This window comes from Melanerpes formicivorus, unplaced genomic scaffold, assembly GCF_026170545.1.
Source record: "Melanerpes formicivorus ecotype bairdi unplaced genomic scaffold, bMelFor1.0.p_v2 SCAF_60, whole genome shotgun sequence".
NCBI lineage: Eukaryota > Metazoa > Chordata > Aves > Piciformes > Picidae > Melanerpes > Melanerpes formicivorus.
In genome coordinates, this window is record NW_027142412.1 from 2,566,443 (window position 1) to 2,588,031 (window position 21,589).

At 50.0% G+C, this 21,589-nt stretch overlaps 1 protein-coding gene across 1 annotated transcript in view; it reads left to right on the forward strand.

Moving 5' to 3' along the window:
• Positions 1 to 21,589, forward strand: part of FBXW8 (F-box and WD repeat domain containing 8) — a 68,298-nt gene that overhangs the window by 45,574 nt on the left and 1,135 nt on the right. The window contains exons 8-10 of the mRNA XM_068161798.1: positions 11,696 to 11,823; positions 17,827 to 18,000; positions 20,084 to 20,194. Of these exons, the coding sequence (XP_068017899.1) occupies positions 11,696 to 11,823; positions 17,827 to 18,000; positions 20,084 to 20,194 (413 nt within the window). The remainder of the gene's footprint in view (positions 1 to 11,695; positions 11,824 to 17,826; positions 18,001 to 20,083; positions 20,195 to 21,589) is intronic.

A 21,589-nucleotide genomic window follows, 5' to 3' on the forward strand; every position in this document is an offset into this window, starting at 1 on the left:
CTGCCCAAACTTCTCCACTTGTAGGAGCAGCTCCTTTGGACTTCCAGACTCTGGTAGCTTTAGGCTGTGCCTAGAAAAATTCCCACAACTCTTGATCTGAAAGTAGTAGGCTGTAAATAAACTACCACTGGATGTGAAAAGGGAAATCATGGTAAGGTCTGCATAATGCCGTTGGGCTGGTGGCTCACTTAAAGCCAGTGGTATAAAACCAACTTCTCTTTTCAGCTTCCTTCACTGTGGCAGATAGCAGCTGGCTTTTGCTTAGCTGCTGCTGAACTTTGCTTTGGTCTCTGTTGTGGTCAAGTACCCACAAATTACTCTTCTTTCTCTTGTCTCACATAAAGGGGGAGGGGAGGGAGCAGGGAGGGGGAAGCTGTCGGTAACCCCATGGTTTTGTCCCTGGGGGGGATGGGTTCTTATTTGGTTTATAAATTGCATACATATGTAACAATTGTGTATTATAGAATAGAATTAACCAGCTTGGAAAAGACCTTTCAGATCATCCAGTCCAACCTATCACACAGCACCATCTGATCAACTAAACCATGGCACCAAGCACCCCATCCAGTCTCTTCCTAAACACCTCCAGGGATGGTGTCTCCACCACCTCCCTGGGCAGCACATCCCAATGGCCAGTCTCTCTTGCTGGGAAGAACTTCTTCCTAACATCCAGCCTAAACCTCCCCTGGAGCAGCTTGAGACTGTGTCCTCTTGTTCTAGTCCTCTTGTTCTGTATCTTCAGTGCATTCCATATTTGAGAGTGTAGTTTTGCCTGTCAGTACAGCTTCATTTGCTTTCAACTGAGCTGGCCTGGCAATTTTATGCTGGGAGGGAGCACAGTTTCAACCCACCACACAGACCCAAGCAGCAGGTAGCAGGAACAAATGTGGAGTTGGGAGGACACAGAATCCTACCTGAGATCTCCCACGGCCGATGGCAGCAGCCTGCTCCTGGTAAAGCCTCTCTGCGGAGCAGGGACCAATGTCTGCGCAGACCAGATGCCTTCGGAGGAGTCTGTGTCCCTTTCTTTTTGGCCTATACTTCTCCCCTCCCTGATTTTCTTCCGGTTTTGTGGTTAATACTTTGAGGCTTCAAGCAAGGTGGAGAAGGGAGGCAGGAGTTGAGCACCCGGAGCTGCGGTCTGCGGTTTGCAAGTGCATCCTTTTCTCATGTCAAGTGACTAGAAGAGGAAACTTGGTCTGGGGCTGCCTCTAGGTTAAGCATCAATGTAACCTGTGGCATTGAATTTCCCCTTACAACAAACCCACAGTGACTGGGAAAACGCAGAGGCCACAAGGAGTACCTCTAGGGCTGAGAGGTGCTGCGAGGCCAGGCTGCTTTTGCTAATTCTTTTTCTGCCCTGCTCCAGTTCTGTCACTTGCAGAGGTGAGTTGTTGGAAGGGCAAACTGCCTCCTTCAGCGGCATTTCCTCGCTGGTGAAAGGATAGAGGAACTGAAAGGAGCTAAGGAACTTCCTTAGTCCCTGAAGAGAGCATCAGCTCACATCCCAGCGAGGAGGTGGACCTGGAGGCCAGGCTGTTCTTGACAAGGAGGCTTGCTTGGTGTTGGTGCAGCAGCTGACCTCACACTGGAAATGAATCACTGCAGCATGTGATGGTAATGAGAGGCCTCAGGCCACCGTGAGGGGCTCTGCACTGGCTGCTTATGCTCATCACAAGTAGACAACCTGCCTTCAGCCTCAGGAACAGGATGAAGGATTCACAGTATCATAGTACATTAGAAGTTGAAAGGGACCTCCAGAGATCATTGGGCCCAACCCCCCTGCCAAAGCAGGATCACCCAGAGTAGTCTGCACAGGAATGCATCCAGGTGGGTTTGAAAGTCTCCAGAGAAGGAGACTCCACAGCCTCCCTGGGCAGCCTGCTCCAGGGCTCTGTCCCCCTCACAGTAAAGAAGTTTCTTCTTGTTTTGAGGTGAAATCTTCTATGCTCAAGCTTGAACCTGTTGTTTCTTGTCTTATTATTGTGCACCACCAAAAAGAGCTTGGCCCCCTCCCCTTGACACTCACCCCTCAGATATTTATCACAGTATAACTAAGGTTGGAAGAGACCTCGAGGATAGGCTGCCCAGAGGTTGTGGAATCTCCTTCTCTGGAGACTCAGGATCCCTCTGGATGTGTTCCTGTGTGACCTGCCCTAGGAGATCCTGCAGGGGAATTGGACTGCATGATCTCTGGAGGTCCCTTCAAACCCTTAACCATTCCAGCATTCTGTGAGCTCAGAAATAGAAGGCTGCCTATATTGAGATCATATCCAGGGAGCTGTTTGTTGTGCTGTCACTTTGTCATCTGTTCTGAGCTGTTGATTGGCTTGTGCTTGATGAATGGGGTTCAACATCACCTGTCTTCTCACCAGCCACTGAAATACTGCCTTGTTTGGCTCCTGCATTTGACGATCAACTGCTTGCTCATCTGTGTGGATCCAGGAGAATTAATCACTTGAAATGGGTTTTAGGAGCTAACAGTAAGGGGAAAACAGGTTTCAAACAATCCCCTAGACTGGGTTTCATGCTCTGCAGTCTCTCTTGATGTATTTAGGTCAGATCTTGTTTTTATAAGCCATTGCATCTTTCTTGCACCTTCTATTAACTAAAATCCCCCTCTTTGTAAGCTGCTAAGCCTGCATTGTCTTTTCTGGTGTCAGAGTATCTCCAGTTCTCATCAAGGTTCCAAGACTTCAGATTTCTTCTTTTCCTCCTGACTTTTGTTGTTCAGAACTGTGGGGCTGTTTCAGTTTTGTTTACCTCTGTGGCCCATGTCAGTAGTCCAGTTTTCAATGAATTATCTTCGTGAACCCTGGTTTCTTTACCACTAGAAGCCCAGGTCTCACTGCTGGCTGGGTTGGAAGCTGTGAGAGTTGCCCAAACTCTTCTCATTGGGGTGCTGCAGGACTGTAGAGTGTTAGCAACTGAGTCAGAACTCTTTCTGAGGATCTGAACTGGGCAACTCTTTAGCCATCAGGCACTGCAAGTACAGCCCAGCAGAGAGACCAGAGGCTTCCCTTGCCTGCATTCTATGTGGAATCATAGAGTGGTTTGGGTAGGAAGGACCTCCAAAGGTCATCTACTGCAACCCCCCTGCATTGAACAGGGACATCCTCCCCAGGATCAGGTTGCTCAGAGCCTTGTTGAGCCTGACCTTGAATATCTCCAGGGATGGGGCCTCAGCTACCTCCCTGGGCAACCTGTTTCAATGATCCACCACCCTCATGGTGCAAAACTTGTTCCTGACATCCAACCTGAACCTCCTCTTTCATTTCAAACCATTGCCCCTCATCCTATCACTACAGGGAGCAGTCCCCCTGCAGCCTTCTCATAGCTCCCTTCAGGTACTGGAAGGTTGCTTTATGGTATCCTTGGAGCCTTCTCTTCTCCAGGCTGAACAACCCCAGTTCCCTCTGCCTGTCCTCGTAGCAGCAGCCCCTCAGTCTTCTTTGTGGCCCTCCTCTGGACCTGCTCCATCAGGTCCATGTCCTTCCTGTGTTGAGGGCTCCAGAGCTGCACACCCTGCTCCAGGTAGGGTCTCAGCAGAGCAGAGTGGCAGAGTCGCCTCTCTCAACCTGCTGGCCACGATCAGCCTCTCTCTTGCTGAAAAGCAACAATCATCCAGCTGAAGTTTCCTCCACCTATGAATGACCAGAAATCATTTACAAATTAAACAGACTTTAAAAATGTCTCTTTTCTTAATTGGTAAATGCTGATGACATTCTGCTTTGGGTTTTTGCCTGATTGTACCTTCAGGGGAATACCTCCACCTGGGCACAGCTGCTTAGGTGTCTCAGGTTTTGGAGATACAGCTGCTAGGGTGAGAGTATTGAAGGTGACAATCTAGGAACCCAAGAGAATTCATTCTGGTTTTAACAATTATTTTGCCTTCCTTTTCCCTGCCCTGCCCCTAGCTTAGGGAAAATGTGGTGTGGAGGGTTTATTTTTTTTGGGGGGTGGGTGGTTCAGGGAGCAAACACAATATCCTTGCTTCTCTGGGTACCTGAACTAGAATGGAATAGAATGGAATAGGAATGGAATAGGAATAGAATAGGAATAGGAATAGAATAGGAATGGAATAGGAATAGAATAGGAATAGAATAGGAATGGAATAGGAATAGAATAAGAATAGAATAGGAATAGGAATAGGAATAGAATAGAATAGAATAGAATAGAATAGAATAGAATAGAATAGAATAGAATAGAATAGAATAGAATAGAATAGAATAGAATAGAATAGAATAGAATAGAAATAGAATAGAGCAGAGCAGGTTGGAAGAGACCTTCAAGATCATCATGTCCAACCTATCATCCAACACCACCTAATCAACTAACCCATGCAACCAAGCACCCTGTCACGTTACATCAGTCAGATACAAGTCTGGTGACCTCATTCCAGGTCCTAGCAGACATCTGCCCACATCACAAGCGGTGGAGGCTGGCAGAGCCCTGGCCACTGGCAGCTCAGCCTGGGGCAGTGTCCAGTGCTGGAACAGCGAGGGTTGCAGGTGCCTTGGCAGAGCTGCCTTGCTGAAGCTTTCTCCCTGCCTGCCTGCACAACACTTGGCTCCTCTTCTTCCTACCAGCTTGGAGTCCTACTTTTTAACTCCAGTCTGATCAACACTTTAAAGGGAAAACCACATGAATCTTTAGCTTGATGTGTAACTTTTGCAGCAGGTGTAGGTGTTTGGAGGAGCCAGTGGTGCATTTGCTGCTGGATTTGCTGCTGGATTTGCACCTGCATTTGCTGCAAGCTGTTTAGAATCCTGTTATTTTTGCAGTCCTCTGGGTCTTTAAGCATCACTTGAGGCAGCTTGGTGCAGCTGAGCACGAGTGAAAGCAGAGTTCTCGTGTGCCTTTAGGCTGGCATGAAAGTCACCTTTGGGCTGGCATGAAAGTCAATTTTTCCACAGGCTCAGAGAAATACTTGTGTTACCAGCTTTACACAATGACTTCTATCTGGCAAGAACTTGCAAAATAGTCTCTCTGGCTGATAGTCAAAAATTACATCATATTGGAGTAAACTGCTTTTAAATCAAGCATCCATTATTCATGTATATTAACTGCTGCTTTTTTTTTTAACTGGCTGGTTTGTGTATGATTTACTCTTTTTTTTCCCCCTCTCTTTTATTTTTTTCCCCCCCTTTGATTGTCTGTCTGTCTCCCTCAGCTGCTCCTTTTAAATCTTAGCTCATCTTTGAATTTATGGAGCCAGCACACTTATCTCTGGGTGCAAGCATCAATCGGCTGACCTTGCATTTGTTAGCGGCAGGCAGGGTTTGCTGCTGTTGTTGCAGTGCTCTCTGCCATGTTTACAGAAGGCACTTCAATACATTTGCATTGGGAAGCTGTGCCCCTGAGGCTTCTCAGCTTTTGAAAGTAGGCTTTTTTTTTTGCTCCCCCCTGCATCCCTTTAGAAATCAAATCCCAACTTGCAGCAGCCTGTGCCATGTGTTGGACTGAGAACCATGGAACCAACCAGGTGGGAAAAGACCTCAGAAATCATCCAGTCCAACCTATTACCTGTCACCCAACACCTCCTGAAAACTAAACCATGGCTTCCAGTGCCACATCCAAGCCTTTTTTTGAACACCTCCGGGGATGGGGACTCCACCACCTCCCTGGGCAGCACATCCCAGTGGCCAGTCTCAGGCAGCGCCGGGGGAGGTTCAGGTTGGATGTTAGGAAGAAGTTCTATACAGAAAGAGTGATTGCCCATTGGAATGGGCTGCCCAGGGAGGTGGTGGAGTCACCATCATTGGAGGTGTTCAGGAGGAGACTTGATGGGGTGCTTGGTGCCATGGGTTAGCTGTTTGGGTGGGTTGGATTGGTTGATGGGTTGGACACGATGATCTTGAAGGTCTCTTCCAACCTGGTTTGGTTTTATTCTTGCTGGGAAGAACTTTCTCCTCACCTCCAGACTAAACTTCCCCTGGCACAGCTTGAGACTGTGTCCTCTTGTTCTGGTGCTGCTTGCCTGGGAGAAGAGACCAATCCCCATCTGGCTACAACCTCCCTGCAGGGAGTTGCAGAGAGCAAGAAGGTCTCCCCTGAGCCTCCTCTTCTCCAGGCTAAGCAACCCCAGCTCCCTCAGCCTCTCCTCACAGGGCTGTGCTCCAGACCCCTCCCCAGCCTTGTTGCCCTTCTCTGGACACCTTCAGGTGTCTCAGTGTCCTTCTTAAATTGAAGAGCCCAGAACTGGGCACAGTACTGAAGAACTGGACACGGTACTTAATGTGATGACTTCTGCTGCAAATGCACAGGAGCTGCCCTTCCCACTTGTGGAGATAGCCTTCAAATTGGGTGGCTTTGACCTGAGCAGAAACCACATCCCTTTTTTTTATTTGTTGGGGACTTGAAATTTCACCAAGCTTTTTTTTCTGCTTGGCCATGGTTGTGTGTGTTCAGGAAATGGGTTTGCTGGTTGTCAGAGGGATGGGCAGGAGGAGACACAGCCTGCAAATAAATGCAGGTTCTGTGCACAGTCTTGCTGCTTGTTTCTCTGCCTCTCCCAGCAGCTTAGGCATTTTATTTTGATCCTCAGTCTCTAACGTGACAGAAACCTCCATCCTACACAGTGGTGAGAAAGTGGTTCTCTAATGTACCCAGTGTGTGGAACTCAGACAAAGGATGTAGGTTTTGTGTGATTTTTGGTGTGTCATTTGGCTGATCTTTGTGATTTTCTGCTCAGTGCTTCATCTAAATAAGAACTAAATGCACTGCCTGTAGAGACTGCTTTGCCCAATCCTGAGGCAGCTCACTTCTCACTAACCCTACAGCGTGGTGGCTTTTGACAAGAGGCAGCAATGTGTCTGCAGGAGGAAACCAGCTCTTCCACAAAGCAGTTGTCTGCTGGCCTCCAGCCAGGACAGTGGGTTGAGCACCCCTGCTCTTGTTGAAAGTACCACAGGCTCTTTGATAACAAGTGCTCAGGGATTTGTTGTTTTAATGTTCCATCCAAAAAAGACATCTCCAGCAACACAGGATCCCACAACACCTGCTGGGGTATTGGACATGCATGGAAGAGTTCCATCAACAACATTTCCTTCAATTCCTTGGAAGTGTCTCAACCAGAGTACATCGACCACGCTTGACCTCACTTAGCTGCAAGATGTAACAAAGCTCACAGCTTAGCTGTTCTGGCTACAGAGACTTTAATTCTCTGTGAATTCATTTAGTCTTCTTTCTTGAGTTCTTGGACAGCAGTAAAGAGAGTTCCCCATCCCCTCTGTTGATTCATGGAGTACAGTAACTTTTCCTCTCTTCCTCTGCCTGGGCTCAGGAATTGGCCAGCTTCTCAGTGCATCTATCTGAGGACAGTGGCCACAGGTTGAGACTTGCCCAACTCGTGCAGTGAAGAGGGAAATTAGTCTAATGCACTGCCTTAACAAAAGAGAGAGTGGGAGCATGAATAATTAATACCACTAGTCTGTGGCAATTGGGTAAAATGAAGTCCCATTTGCTCAGCCTTATTAAAAGAGAGAGAGGGAGAGGGAGAGATGGTAAAGGTCGTTAAGGGACTTGTAACATGGAAAGAATCACCTCTGAGATGGATAATGTGTTTTCTAATCTCTGTGGTCTTTAACTAAACATAATGGTAAAGGTACTCTGGCTATTTCTGGCCTGTTGAATTATTAAGCATTCTGGGAGATTGCTTGGCTCCTGTCCAACAACTTGGACTTTTGCATGTGAGCAGTGTTAATAGGTAACACTTTGTAGTTTGCTCTGCACAGAGTATTTAATGCTCCTCCTCCCCTGACTCCTGCAGGCCCCCCGGGGGGAAGGGATGCTCATTAGTGTCTCATCCCAGGGGGGTTCATTTCACACCTAAATGCTCTGGGTTCACTTGCCTTCATTTGGGTACCTATTAGGTCACTGGTCTTGGGTGTCCATTATAGGATTATAAATATCCTTAAAAGGGTAATCCCTTTGCAGGGTGCATTATAGGATTATAAACCTCCTAAAGATCTTATCTGCCCTTTAACATGCAGACCCTTATTTCAAGTCCCTATTGACCAGGTATTTTCATTAGTTCTCCTTGGCCTTTGCAAAGAAAACCCTTGTTGCCTTGGGACCTTACAGGAGAGCTGATCAGCAGCGTTCTAGCAGCTTCAAAATTGTCATCAGTATGCTCTTCAGCCCCCTGGCTTCCAAGAAATTATTATTCAGACTTGAAAAAGCATCCAGAGTGCTTTTTGTTTCTTTAGCTGTCAGTTTGGCAGGGTGAGGTTTTGAAATTCATTCAAATTGCCCAAGCCAGAAGTTGAATTTAAAGATAGCTAGAACCTGGATACTGCAAATCACAAAGGGAATCTTTCTTCCTGTGCTTCAGCTAATTGGCTGGAAACTCACACATGCATTATAGGGTCTAAAATAAAACCAGCCCAACAATCTCTGGGAGAGCAGAGACTGAGGTGAGAAGAGAAGGAATTGAGTGGGGAGGAGGTGGTAAGAGAAAAGCTTTTCTCCCAGGTTTGTGGCTCCAGAGCTTTGGTTCTGTTTCAGCTTTCCTTTCTTGGAGGCAAGCATTGTAAACTGGTGCCCATTGCAAGGGATGTGAAGCTCAATAAAGAAGGCTTTGGCTATGCAGGGGGATTGCCACAGGTCTAAAACCGAGCTTGCAAGCAGGAGACTGTGTGCTGGGATGTAAAAGAGGGGAGTTTGGAACTGCTGTGTGGGAGCAGTTTTTCGCTGCAGTCTTTCGGGGCCAGGAGCGAATTTTCAAGCATGTCTCACATGTTTATAGGATAGATGGGAGCTATGGTCATTTAGATAAATTAATAGTTTATGGATGTTCACTTTAACTATGAGCCCCAGGGGACTTTTGAGAAAGCAACATTTGGCCCTCTCCCCCTCCAGAGCTTGAACTTGCAGCTGGGAAGGGTTGGTTCAGAGGCTCGCCTGGGAGCTGGAACCCAGCACCGTTGACCCCATCGTTTATTGTCCATAAGCTGAGTTTCAGCAGTTTATTGACTTTGTCTTTTGTTCAGAACTTTTCCAAGGAGAAATCTGGTTGCCAGGCACAGATATTAATTTCCTTTGCACTGGAAAACACTGCAGAGAGGCTTTGCCAGAATGTCATTATCTCTGGGTTTGGTTAGGGAGCTGTTGGAAGCTGTGCTGCAAGTGAGGACAGGCTGTAAATTGGCCTTTGCTTTGAAGACTACAATTTCCATGCACTTTGCAGCCATTTGCCTTTTCTTTTTCTGAGGTATGGAAGTTTAAATTTCATGTTCAGCAACTTTTATGTCCTAAGCCTCCCCGAAAAAGTAGACTTGCCCTTGCTTTACAGAGCTTGGGTAAAAGTGCTTTGAGTTTTGGGGTCTTACATGAGAGCAATTGCAGGCTAAAGGCTGCTATTTGAGGTTAAAAAGGACAAGGCTGGGCAAGAGAGCTGTTGGGAGATCATAAATATTGTAAGCAACTGAGAAAGTGTTGATTGCAATAGGAAGCTGCTAATATGTCTACATGAAAGCACACCCCCTCTTCAGCTGGGACAAAGAGCAGGTGGAGGAAGTCTGCCTTGCTTTGCAGTGTTCCTAGAGATATTCCAAGCTTCCCTTTCGTTGCCTAGAGGCATCCATCACAAAATGATCCCCTCCAGCTTCCTTACTTCAAACTTGCAGATTCATAGATTGCATCAGGTTGGAAGGGACCCTCAAATGTCACCTTGTCCAACCCCCCTGCAGGCAGCAGGGACACCTCCAAGTAGAGCAGGCTGCACAGGGAGACATTAGGACTGATCCTGAATGTTTCCAGGGGCAGAGCCTCAACCACAACCCTGGGCAACCTGTTCCAGTATTTCACCACCCCCATTGTGCAGAACTTCCTCCTGGTGTCTAACCTAAATGTAGCCTGCTGCAGTTTCAAATCATTGCCCCTTGTCCTATCACCACAGGCACTCCCCAGCCTTCCTGCAGGTCCCTTTTGGATATTGAAATGCAGCTCTGAGGTCTCCCTGGAGCCTTCTCTTCTCCAGGCCGAACAGCCCCAATTCTTTCAGCCTGTCTTTATAGCAGAGGTGCTCCAGCCCTCTGATCATCCTGTGGCCTCCTCTGGACCCACTCCAGCAGATCTATGTCTCTGTTGTGTTCAGGGCTCCAGAGCTGGACACAGAGCTGGTCAGGCTTTCAGATGCCTGCTAAAATTGCCCAGATAGGGAATGAAAGGCCAGGCAGCATCACTATCACTGGCAAACGTTGAAGCAGTAGGTACAGGGTGAGTGGTGTTTTATTAAGCTGCATGGGGCTATAATCAGAAAAGGAGGGATGAAGAATGTTCATGTGATGGTGGTGCAGCCATGCTGGTGTTGCCATGGAAGCCCTAAGTTCTTCCTGATGGTGTAGCTACCGTTCCTCATTTCATGGTCATTAAGTTTCTTTTGAAATGAAAGGAGCATCACCATGAAATTTAATCATGTTTATGAAGTTAGGCAAGAGCAGGTACTGTGCTGGGCTCCACTGGGCTTTGAGCAGTGCATGTTGCTGTTGCTAAAAATACTGAACTCACCTAAATTGAAAGGCCCAAATGGAGAAATCTCATCTGGCCCTGCAGGAGAGGACAGCGAATGTGATTAGACTGATTGCTGCATGGAGCAGAGGAGGGAGGGTGGCCAGGGAACAACTCATGCTGCTCTCCCAGGCTCTGGGCAAGTCAGCTTGGATGCAGTTGAAAATCAAGAGTTGTTTTTATTCCCTTCCCATCTGAACTGCCACTTCAGAGGTGGTGTTTCTCTTCAGCTGTCTCTGATGCATGACCCGCAGGGCTGTCAGCGCTGGAGCCGTGCTCACGTCTGCACTTCAGGTCTTGCTGGACTTGATTGAATTTCCTTGCACAGTCCATCTGTCTGAACCTTCTAGATGATGATCCTGTCTGCTTTCGCTGCTCCTTCAAATATTCAAATTGATGAAGGGACTATTTGCTTTTCCATGTAAGCATTAAAAGTTTAACGTGGAGAAAACCTGTGTGGCTCATCCTGTCTGCCAGGGAGCTGGCCGGTGTCAGAGCACCCCTGATACTGGTTGGCAAGGGCTTTGCACCCTGCTCCTGAATGAATTCCACTGACAGACTTGATTGCCTGATTTCTGAGGGGTCTTGTTGCCCTTCTTAATAGAGAGATCTGTGTCTTGGTTATCATAGAATCATCAAATTGTTTTGGCTGGAAAAGACCTCTGCGATCACCCAGTCCAACCATCAACCCAGCACCACCATGGCCATCAAACCATGTCCCAAAGTGCCATGGCCACATATTTCTTAAACACCCCCAAGGATGGGGACTCCACCACCTCCCTGGGCAGCCTCTTCCAAGGTCTGACCACTCTTGCAGTGTAGACATTTTTCTTCATCTCCAACCTAAACTTCCCCTGGCACAATTTCAGGCCACTTCCTCTTCTATTATCTGAGACTAGGAAGAAGAGACCAACTCCCACCTCACTCCAACCCCCTTGCAGGGAGTTGCAGAGAGCAATGAGGTCTCTCCTCAGCCTCCTCCAGACTAACCAACCCCAGTTCCCTCAGCTGCTCCTCACCAGCCCTGTTCTCCAGCCCCTTCCCCAGCTGTCTGTAGTAGCACGCTGAGAGGCGAGTCCTGCTCACCATCCCTCGCGGTCAGAGCTCTGCTCCGCTTCGTGCTGCAGCGAGATGCAGTTGTGCTCCTGCTACGTTTAGCTGGTGTTTGTTCTCTTTCTGCCAGATTCTTCTTTACAATCTGGAAACAAGTCAGTGCCTGAGGAAGATGGGCAGCTCCATGGGTGACTTTACGTGTGTCAACCTCCAGCACAGCCCTCCAAACATGCTTGTAGCGGGCAATAAAGACAGAAGGTAGGTACCCCCCGAGCTGTAACCCAGCTCAAATTAGCTTACTTCCTGCCCTGCTGTCCTACATCTGGACCTGCTCGAATTTGTCTCTCCTCTAATGTTTCACATGCAGCCTGCATGAACTTCAGGAACAAAATATTAGGTAATAGTTGGCTGTGGCTGGCAGTTTGCTTTGTTTCAGAGAGCTCCATGGGAGGACTTTCTTTCGGAGCCATTTGGTGGACACAGTTGGTGTACAGCCCAGCGAGACCACTTGGAACATCTTCCACTTCCCCACCACCACCCTCAAAATTGGTTTGGCATTTAAAAGCTCACTTTCTGATATTAAAACAATAACCTCAGGGATGAAGCAGGGAGGATGGAGATGGCTCTGGCTGCCAAATGATGTCAAGAGGGTATTTCAGAGCACTGTGGCGTCCCTCAGGTGACAAAAAAATCCCCCACAAACCCCCCAAAAACACACCAAAAAAACAAAGACAAGAGAGACTTTCATATGAACAGATTCCAGCTTCTATTTAGCTGATTAGCAGCTTTCTCTTTAACTCCTTGGCTTGGGGAGGAGGATTTTCCCAGCACAGTGTCTGGTGCCAGGAGAGGACGCGCTGGGAACAGTCGGTGCGAAAGGATTAAAGTGCTTAAAAAGACCCTCGGAGGCCAACTCTGAGAGGTTCCCCCACCCCCACCCCCCCTTCTTTTTTGGCTAGTGATTTGTGGGGTCTGATCCAGTGCACCAAAGGAGATGTGGGATGGCGAGGAGCCAGCCTCTAATGGCTCCCTCTTCCTTCCCTCCTCCTTTCTGCAGTGGGCAGCGGGCTGCAGGTGGTGGTGTGGTGTGTTGGTGGGTATCAGCTTGTGAGGCGGATACTTCCCTGTGCCAAATCCCAGACCTCTGTCCTGCCAGTGCAGCAGCTTGCAAAAATGATTATTTTGTCAAGCAGGGGTTTTTTTTGGGGGTGTTTTTTTTTCCCTTCTCACTCTTTCTCAGCAAAGAGGATAAAGGCAATATCTGAAGTTTGACACCTGTCATTGAATCCTTGCCTGCTGGGGTGGGGGTTTTTTTCCCCCCTCCTCCTAAAAGCAGGTAACTGATTTTCCAAAGCACCCCAGTAAAACTTCCTCCAATTCTAATCTCTTGCACAATGAGGAGCAAGTGGATAAAGTTGACACCCCTTAAGTGAGGTGGAAATTTTCTCCCTTTCAACTGGACTAAATGCTGCCTCTCTCCTCCAGAAAGCTTTTCAGTTCCTCAGCTGAAAGGCCAAGTTCAATGGGTTGGTCATCACTGATGTACCAAGAAATGAGGAACCAATACTTCAGCAAACCATCACCATGGAATTGTGGACTGGCTTAGGTTGGAAGTGACCTCAGAGATCATCTGATCCAGCCCCCCTGCCACAGAGATGGCAGCCACAGGCAGGGATGCCATAGGCAGGGATGCCTCTCAACTAGACTTGATTGCTCAAGCCCTTATCCAGCCTGGTCTTGAACTCCTTCAGGAAGGGGGCATCCCCAACCTCCCTGGGCAACCCATTCCAGAGTCTCACCACCCTCAGACTGAAGAATTTCTTCCTAAGCTCCAGTCTAGCCCTGCTCTTCAACCCATTCCCCCTTGTCCTGTCTCTAGACACCCTTAGGAAAACTCCCTCTGCATCCTTCCTGTAGGATCCCTTAGGGTATTGGGAGGCTGCTCTAAGGTCCCCCTGGAGTCTTCTCTTCTCCAGGCTGAACAGCCCCAGCTTCCTCAGCCTGTCCTCACAGCAGAGGTGTTCCAGCCCTTGGATCATCTTTGTGGCTTCCCCTGGACTCACTCCAACAGTTCCATGTCCTTATGATGTACCCTTTCTCCTCCAGAAAGCTTTTCAGTTCTTCAGCTGAAGCACTGCCTGAGTCCAAGGGGTTGGGCATCACTAAAATACCAAGGATTTAGGACTCAATACTCCAGCAAACAAGCTGAGCATCCAGGAGACAAGACTATGTCTATCTCAAGATCCTCATGTGGTACCAGATTGATGAGATAAATAGGTGCTGGGCATCCACAGGTGGAATGTGACTTGACCCTCCATAGCCCAATGATGGAGCAAGCAGGGAATTTGCCATGGGAGTTCAGACTGCTGAGGACCAGTGAGAAAACTTCCTGCTTGAATTAAATACAGCAGCTTGGATGGAAGCTTGAGGAGGGCAAGTTCAGACTGGAGATCAGGAAGGAATTCTTTCCAGTGAGGGTGAGGAGACACTGGAACAGGTTGCCCAGGGAGGTTGGGGGATGCCTCCTCCCTGAAGGTGTTCAGGGCCAGGTTGGATGAAGCCTTAAGCAACCTCAGCAGGTGGGAGGTGTCCCTGCCCATGGCAGGGGGGTTGGCAGTAGATGATCTTTAAGGTCCCTTCCAACCCAACCCATTCTTTGAAGCTGTGAATGTCACAGTTCCATTAGTGCCTGCTGTTTTCCTACTCAAAGCTCTGAAGTAACACTTGGGAAATGTTTTTGGTAGGACCTATAAAATTTGTCCTCCCATCAAAAGCCTCTCCTGAAGCATTGCTGCTTTGCTGGATTTCTTAGCTGAGCTTCCCACTGGAGAGAGATCAGCAGTGGATGCTTCCTGTGAGCTACTCTAGGTGGTCCTGCTCTGGCAGGGGGCTTGGACTGGATGATCCTCCAAGGTCCCTTCCAACCCCTAACATCCTGTGATTCTATGACATGCTGCTGATGCACTGCACAAGAGAACTTTCTTTCTGGGGACCTGGGGGTACTGGTTGACAACCAGCTGAACATGAGCCAGCAGTGTGCCCAGGTGGCCAAGAAGGCCAATGGCTTCCTGGCCTGGATCAGGAACAGTGTGGCCAGCAGGAGCAGGGAGGTCATTCTGCCCTGTGCTGAGCACTGCTCAGGCCACACCTTGAGTCCTGTGTCCAGTTCTGGGCTCCTCAGTTTAAGAAGGACATTGAGACACTTGAAGGTGTCCAGAGAAGGGCAACAAGGCTGGGGAGGGGTCTGGAGCACAGCCCTGGGAGGAGAGGCTGAGGGAGCTGGGGTTGCTTAGCCTGGAGAAGAGGAGGCTCAGGGGAGACCTTCTTGCTCTCTCCAACTCCCTGAAGGGAGGTTGGAGCCAGGTGGGGGTTGGTCTCTTCTCCCAGGCAAGCAGCACCAGAACAAGAGGACACAGTCTGAAGCTGTGCCAGGGGAGGTTTAGGCTGGAGGTGAGGAGAAAGTTCTTCTTGCTAAGGAGATTGGCCACTGGGATGTGCTGCCCAGGGAGGTGGTGGAGTCCCCATCCCTGGAGGTGTTCAAGAAAAGGCTTGGATGTGGCACTGGGAGCCATGGTTTAGTTGTCAGGAGGTGTTGGGTGACAGCTTGGACTGGATGATCTCTGAGGTCTTTTCCAGCCTTATTGATTCTATGATTCTTGGTTGGGACCTAAGATGGTGAAGAGCAAACACATGGCAAGCCCACTGAGCCCTGTCTGAAAGGTGTGGATCAAAACACATATTGCATGCTGTCCTAAGTGCAAGTGAGCTTCCTTCTAAGGTAGTCCAGCAGGAGCATGAAAGCCTGGCCACAGGAACACCTTCCTCAGGGCTCCTTTGGAGTGGGCTGGATCTGGTGTGCTCCCACTGAGCCCAGCTGTTGAGGCAGGAGATGGCAGCCCTGCCAGGGCTGCATTACAGCATCACATTAGCTCTGCAAAATGCTCTTCCTTTTTGTTTGGGTTTTGTTGGTGGTGGTTGGTTGTTTTTAAAGCACATCTAAACAACTCAAGTGTGCCTCTGATTCTTCCAAGGGAGTGCCAAAATGGCCTCCTGCCTGAAGCCTGGGCCCTTGCTAGTGACATAACCAGGACATGATCAGGTCTCTGTTTCCAAGTGTGCTTACCAAACAGGAGCAGCTTTGATTGCCTTGTGGAACAGTGCAGGAAGACAGGGAGGCTGCTGGGCATTTCCAGAGCACCCCCCTTTGCCCAAAGCCCAGCTCTCAGGGGCAGCCACAGCTTCCCTCTGCTGCAGTGGGAGGGAGCAAGAAGTCCTTCCAGCATCAGCTGGGATGGGGTTTTCCTAGGGGTGAGTGCAGGGCCACAGAAACCGTGCTCCTCGCTCCCTTCCAGCCTGCTTTTGATCCATGTCAGATGGATGTTGCTCTGTTGGAGTTTTGGACTCTTTCTGTTGCCTTTTATTTCAGCTGAAGTGTGTTCTTTGTGAATCCCTATGATGCAATCTCCTTGTGAGGAAGGGAAAGGAAAGCCTTGCAGCACCATTAGGATCCTAGCAGGGGTATGGACTAAAGTACAGTTAATGTGTTGGAACAAGTGTGCTTTGGCCTTCTCTGGGATTAATGTGGACCTGATGGCTCCAGGCTTTGGAGCCATCAGCTGGGAGGAACTTTCTCTGGAGTCTTTTCCATATCTGAGGTCAGTGTTTCCCCTTCTGCTTTCACTCACCACATCTCTGTGTTAATTCACTTATGTGCTTTGCTTTATCTCTTAATCTTGGTGTTTAAGGCTCAGCAAACAAGCTCCTTGGTGAGCTGGGCTGGGTTTAAATCTTGCCCCCATTGGCTGTAACTGCTGTTCTGGGCTAGCTGCAGTGGCTGACATCCTAAGCTCCTCTTCTGCACATCTGCTTCTGGCCAAGTCTTCGATATTGACAGCACTGCAGGGGTTCTGCTTGCTGGCTGCTTGTGGATAGCTTTGATCCCACACTGGTGATTAACTCCAGCCTAGAAGCCTAGAATCCCTTCAGCTTCTCTCAGTTATCACACACAAAGTCCTGGGAAGACCTGATAGCAGCCTTCCAGTACAAGAAAGCTGTGGAGAGACTTCATACAAAGGCTTGTTGTGATAGGAGGAGAGGGAATGGATTGAAGCTTGAGGAGGGCAGGTTTGGACTGGAGAGTAGGAAGAAATTCTTTCCAGTAAGGGTGGTGAGACACTGGCACAGGCTGCCCATGGGGGTTGTGGCTGCCTCCTTCCTGGAGGTGTTCAGGGCCAGGTTGGTTGAGGCCTTGAGCAATCTGGGCTATTGGAAGGTGTCCTTGCCTGTGTCAGGAGGCTTGGAACTAGGTGTTCTTTAAAGGTTCTTCTAACCCAAAGCATTCTATGAATCTCCTCTCACCCCACAGGCCTGTGACAGCAACCTTTGCCTTGATCCTCACCATAATATTGCCCCCAGCCCCAGCAGATGTAGGTTAGGGACCAAGGGTGGGATGTGTCAGCACTATGCCCAAAAGATTTTGTGCCATACATAGGAGGCACAGGTGGCAGAGCTGTCTCCAAATTTCACTTAGATTTGATATCAAATAGGACTTGTGAAGACACAGAGGTTCTCTGTGGTGGGAGAAGTCTGCCTCAAAGACTTTGAAGATAGAATCATAGAAGGGTTTGGGGTGGAAGGGACCTTCAAGATCATCCAGTTCCAACCCACTGCCATGGGCAGGGACACCTCCCACCAGCCCAAGCTGCTCAAGGCCTCATCCAGCCTGGCCCTGAACACCTCCAGGGAGGGGGCAGCCACAGCCTCCCTGGGCAGCCTGTGCCAGTGTCTCCCCACCCTCAGTGGAAAGAATTTCTTCCTAATCTCCAGTCTCAGTCTGCCTTCATCAGGCTTCAATCCATTGCCTCTTGTCCTGTCACTACAAGCCTCTTGTAAACAGTCCCTTCCCAGCTTTCCTGTAGCCCCCTTCAGGTACTGGAAGGCTGCTCTGAAGTCTCCCCAGAGCTCTCTGCTCTCCAGGCTGAACAGCCCCAATTCTTTCAGCCTGTCCCCATAGGGAAGGTGCTGCAGCTCTCTGATCATCTTCGTGTCCTCCTCTGGAGCCTCTCCAGCAGCTTGGTGTCTGTTGTCAGGACAGAGGAGAAGTCAGGGTGAAAATTCCATGCTCAGAAGTGTCAGCCAGGTTGTATTTCTGCCCTGTAGTGGCCATGGGAGTGCTGCTGTCCTGGCCCTGAAGGCTCCCAGAAGCCCCAGGCTGCAGCTCCGCAGAGCTTTCATCTCTCCTCTGTCTTTGCTCTCCGTTAGGGTCAGGGTGTTCGACCTGCGCCGCAGCCAAGCTTTGTGCTCCCTCTATGCTCACCACCTGGGGGTGACTGCAGTCCAGATGGATGACTGGAAGGTGGTCAGTGGAGGAGAGGAGGGCCTGGTCTGCGTCTGGGACCAACGGATGGGCACCAAGCTCTGGGAGATGCACGCCAGGTGAGTCGTCTGCAGGGCTGATCATTGCATCTGACTGGCAGGACAGCTCAGGCCTGGCCTGGAGCTGAGGCAGAGCAGGGCTAGATGGAGCTTAGCAAGAAGCTCTTCAGTCTGAGGGTGGTGAGACTCTGGAATAGGTTGTCCAGAGAGCTTGTGGATGCCCCTTTCCTGGGGGTCTTCAAGACCAAGCTGGGTGAGGGCTTGAGCAACCAAGTCTAGTTGAGAGCCATCCCTGGCCATGGCAGCAAGGTTGGAGTAGATGATCCTAGCATCACAGTAGCATCAGTCAGAGTTGGAAGGGACCACAAGGACCACAAGGATCCAACCCCCCTGCCATGGGCAGGGACACCCCACACTAGATCAGGCAATGATGATCTCTGAGGTCTCTTCCAACCTGAGCCAGTCTGCAGTTCTGTGCCTGGAGGAATGTGGGCATGGAATGATCCAGGTCCAGGATGATGATGTGTCCAACTCTAAAGCTTCTGAGAGTTCTGTTTAGTTTTCCTGTGATTTGGAGGCAGCTTGCCTCCCCACCTGGAGGTTTGTGTGTGTTTGTGTGTGCCCTTCAGCTACTGGAGCCTTTGTAGTCATGAGTTAACAAGAGTGCCTCAGTCAGCCCAGGGGAGCATGGAAGTTGTTTGCTTTGGATTTTCCATGAGGGTCAGTTAGTGTTCTCTCCCTGTCCCACCCCCAGGCAGTATTTATTTCATTAAACACTGGGTTAAAACTGCTGGGCTGCTGCCTTCAGGGTGTCTGGCCCTGGCTGTCTCTCTGCTGTATCCTTACCACGGTACCTGTGCTGCTATCCCCCTCCTTCACACACTCCTTTAGCTGCAACAGTCATAACCAGGCTGGGATTAAAACTCATTTGAATATTAAAGCCACCAGTTTGTAGTGAAACCTCCAGAAGTGCAGTGCTGAGAGCACCAGCAGGGATCAGCCTCCTGGAGCTGACAGGAGACTCTTAGCTGCTACACTGAAGTGATGGTTTCCTGATCAAGGCACAGTTCCCAGGGAGTTGTCCTTGTTTGAGTGAAGACTGCAAGGATTTAGCCCCTTGTAAATCTAAATGATAGCCTTAGTAAATTGAGCAGATAAATCCTGATCTCTTGGGGTTTTTTTTCTTCTTTAATGCATTTCCCCCAAGGATGAGCTAGGTGAGGTATTTACAGTCAGAGAAGTTCAAGTGTGAGCTGTCATTGGTTAATAGCAGCCATCTCCTTCTCTTCTGACCCCGTGAATTGCAAAGCCTGTTGTGATTCATAGGATGGTTTGGGTTGGAAGGGACCTTAAAGATCATCCAGATGCATTAAGGACAGTACTGTCATTGATTGTCTCCTGGAGCAGCACTAAGGAGCATGCCCAGAAGGAGGGCAGGCAGCAAAGATCTGAGCTTTGGAGGGGTGCTGGAAGTGAACCTGTTAGGTTCAACTTTTAAAACCCTCTTTAACTTAGACAGGCATCAGAGGGGATCCCTGTAGAAGGCATTTGTACATTAGGGATCTGTGATGTTCCCCACACCTGCAGCCCAGTGCAGGGGCAGCAGCTAAGGGAGATGGCAAGAGACACGTTGGGGTGGTGGAGAAGAGGCATCTCAGTTTGAGAAGTTGTTACTCCTACTTGAACAATGAAAACGCTGCTACAGTGGCTCAGGGTTCTTTTATTCACCAGTGACAGGACAAGGAATGAGGCCCAGACCTTGCTCCATGCAGTGCAGGTCTGCACCAGCCACAGCTCAGTGTTTGGGGCTGAGGGGCCCTGGGGGTCCCTGCCCTTTGTTTGGGGAAGCATCCTGCTCTTCCCGTGGTCCTGAGAGCAGCCGAGCCAGCAGGCGGGCAGGGCGCTGCCAAGTGCCTCCCCGTGCGTTCCGCTGGCAGACCACTAGATGGCGCTGGAAGCCGCCGCCGGGTCTGTGCTGCGGCCGCGGGGCACAGCCGGAGCGGCAGGGTCCGAGCCTCGGGCGCCGGCAGCCCCCTGACGGGAAGGGCTTCTTCCTTCAGCCGGAGCCAGCCCCCTCCTGCACCTGGATGCGAGGAGCTCGGCGCCGCTGGCAGCTCAGCCTGCGCTGTGGGTTCTGTTTCAGGCACCCAGTCCGGCACGTGTGGTTCAACTCCCACAGCCTCATCACCGCCAACGTCCCCGAGGAGAAAGGCCCCCGGGGCGCCAGCGACGACGACTTCGCCACCCACCGCAAGTGAGTGAGGCAGCTCCGGCAGGCAGGGGTTTGGCACTGGGAGGATCTGCTTCAGAGCATCATGCAATTGTTTGGGTTGGAAGAGACCCCTAAGATCATCCAGTCCAGCCACCGACCCAGCCAACACCACCATGGCCACTGGCGTGAGGCTGGGGAGACACTGGCACAGGCTGCCCAGGGAGCTTGTGGATGTGCCCCCCTGCAGGTGTCCAAGGCCAGGCTGGATGAGGCCTTGAGCAGCCTGGGCTGGTGGGAGGTGTCCCTGCCTATGGCAGGGGTTTGGAACTGGATGATCTTGAGGGTCCCTTCCAACCCAAACCCTTCTGTGACTCTGACTCTTTATTTAGCACACACAAAGTGCTTTCCTTTTTCAGCAGGGCAATGCAAAGGGCACTGAAGCCAGGCAGAGAGTGCAGCCCTTTCCTTGCTCTAGATACTGGCAGTGACATCTCCTCCTAAAGGAAACTGCTGTTATTTAAGCCCCAGCATTTGGTGTTTGCATCTCAGATGGCTGTGTGCATGTCTAATTGAACTATCAAGCTACAATGTACTTCTCTTCCCCCCTCCAGAGAGACGAGAAGTGTCTCAGCAGATGAGAGTCATGCCTACAGCTCAAGTGAATGATTCACTCTGGCTTTCCAGGGCTTGGTGAGCTCACAGGATTGCCTAGATTGGAAAAGACCTTTAAGATCATCGAGTCCAATCATTAACCCAGCACTGACAAGCCCTTGACTAAACCATGTCCTTCAGCACTGTGTCTACAGCACTCTTAAACGCCTTGAGGAATGAGGACTCCACCACTGCCCTGGGCAGCCTGGGCCAGTCCTTAATAAACCTTTCAGTGAAGACATTCTTCCTGGTGTCCAACCTAAACCTCCCCTGGTGCAACTTGAGGCCATTTCCCCTCATTCTTTCACTTGTTACATGGTTGAACAGACCAACCTCCACCTCTCTGCAACCTCCTTTCAGGCTCCCTGGAAGGAGGCAGAAGAAAGCTTCCTCTGATAAAACTGCATAAACAGCCCAAGTGCAGAGGGGATGGGGTGGTGGTGCTGGGCTCTGAGGAGGCTGCATCTCAAATACTGGGGTCAGGTTTGGGCTCCTCACTCCAAGAAGGACATTGAGGGGATGGAGCAGTTCCAGGGGAGTGCAACAAAGCTGGGGAAGGGTCTGGAGAACAGGGCTGGGGAGGAGCAGCTGAGGGAGCTGGGGTGGTTTAGTATGGAGAAGGCTGAGGGGAGACCTCAGTGCTCTCTACAACTCCCTGAAAGGAGGCTGCAGTGAGGTGAGGGTTTGGTCTCATCTTCCTAGGATCAGGGGATAGGAGGAGAGGAAATGGCCTGGAGTTGTGTCAGGGGAAGGGTAGGTTGGATGAGGAAAAATGTCTTTGCTGCA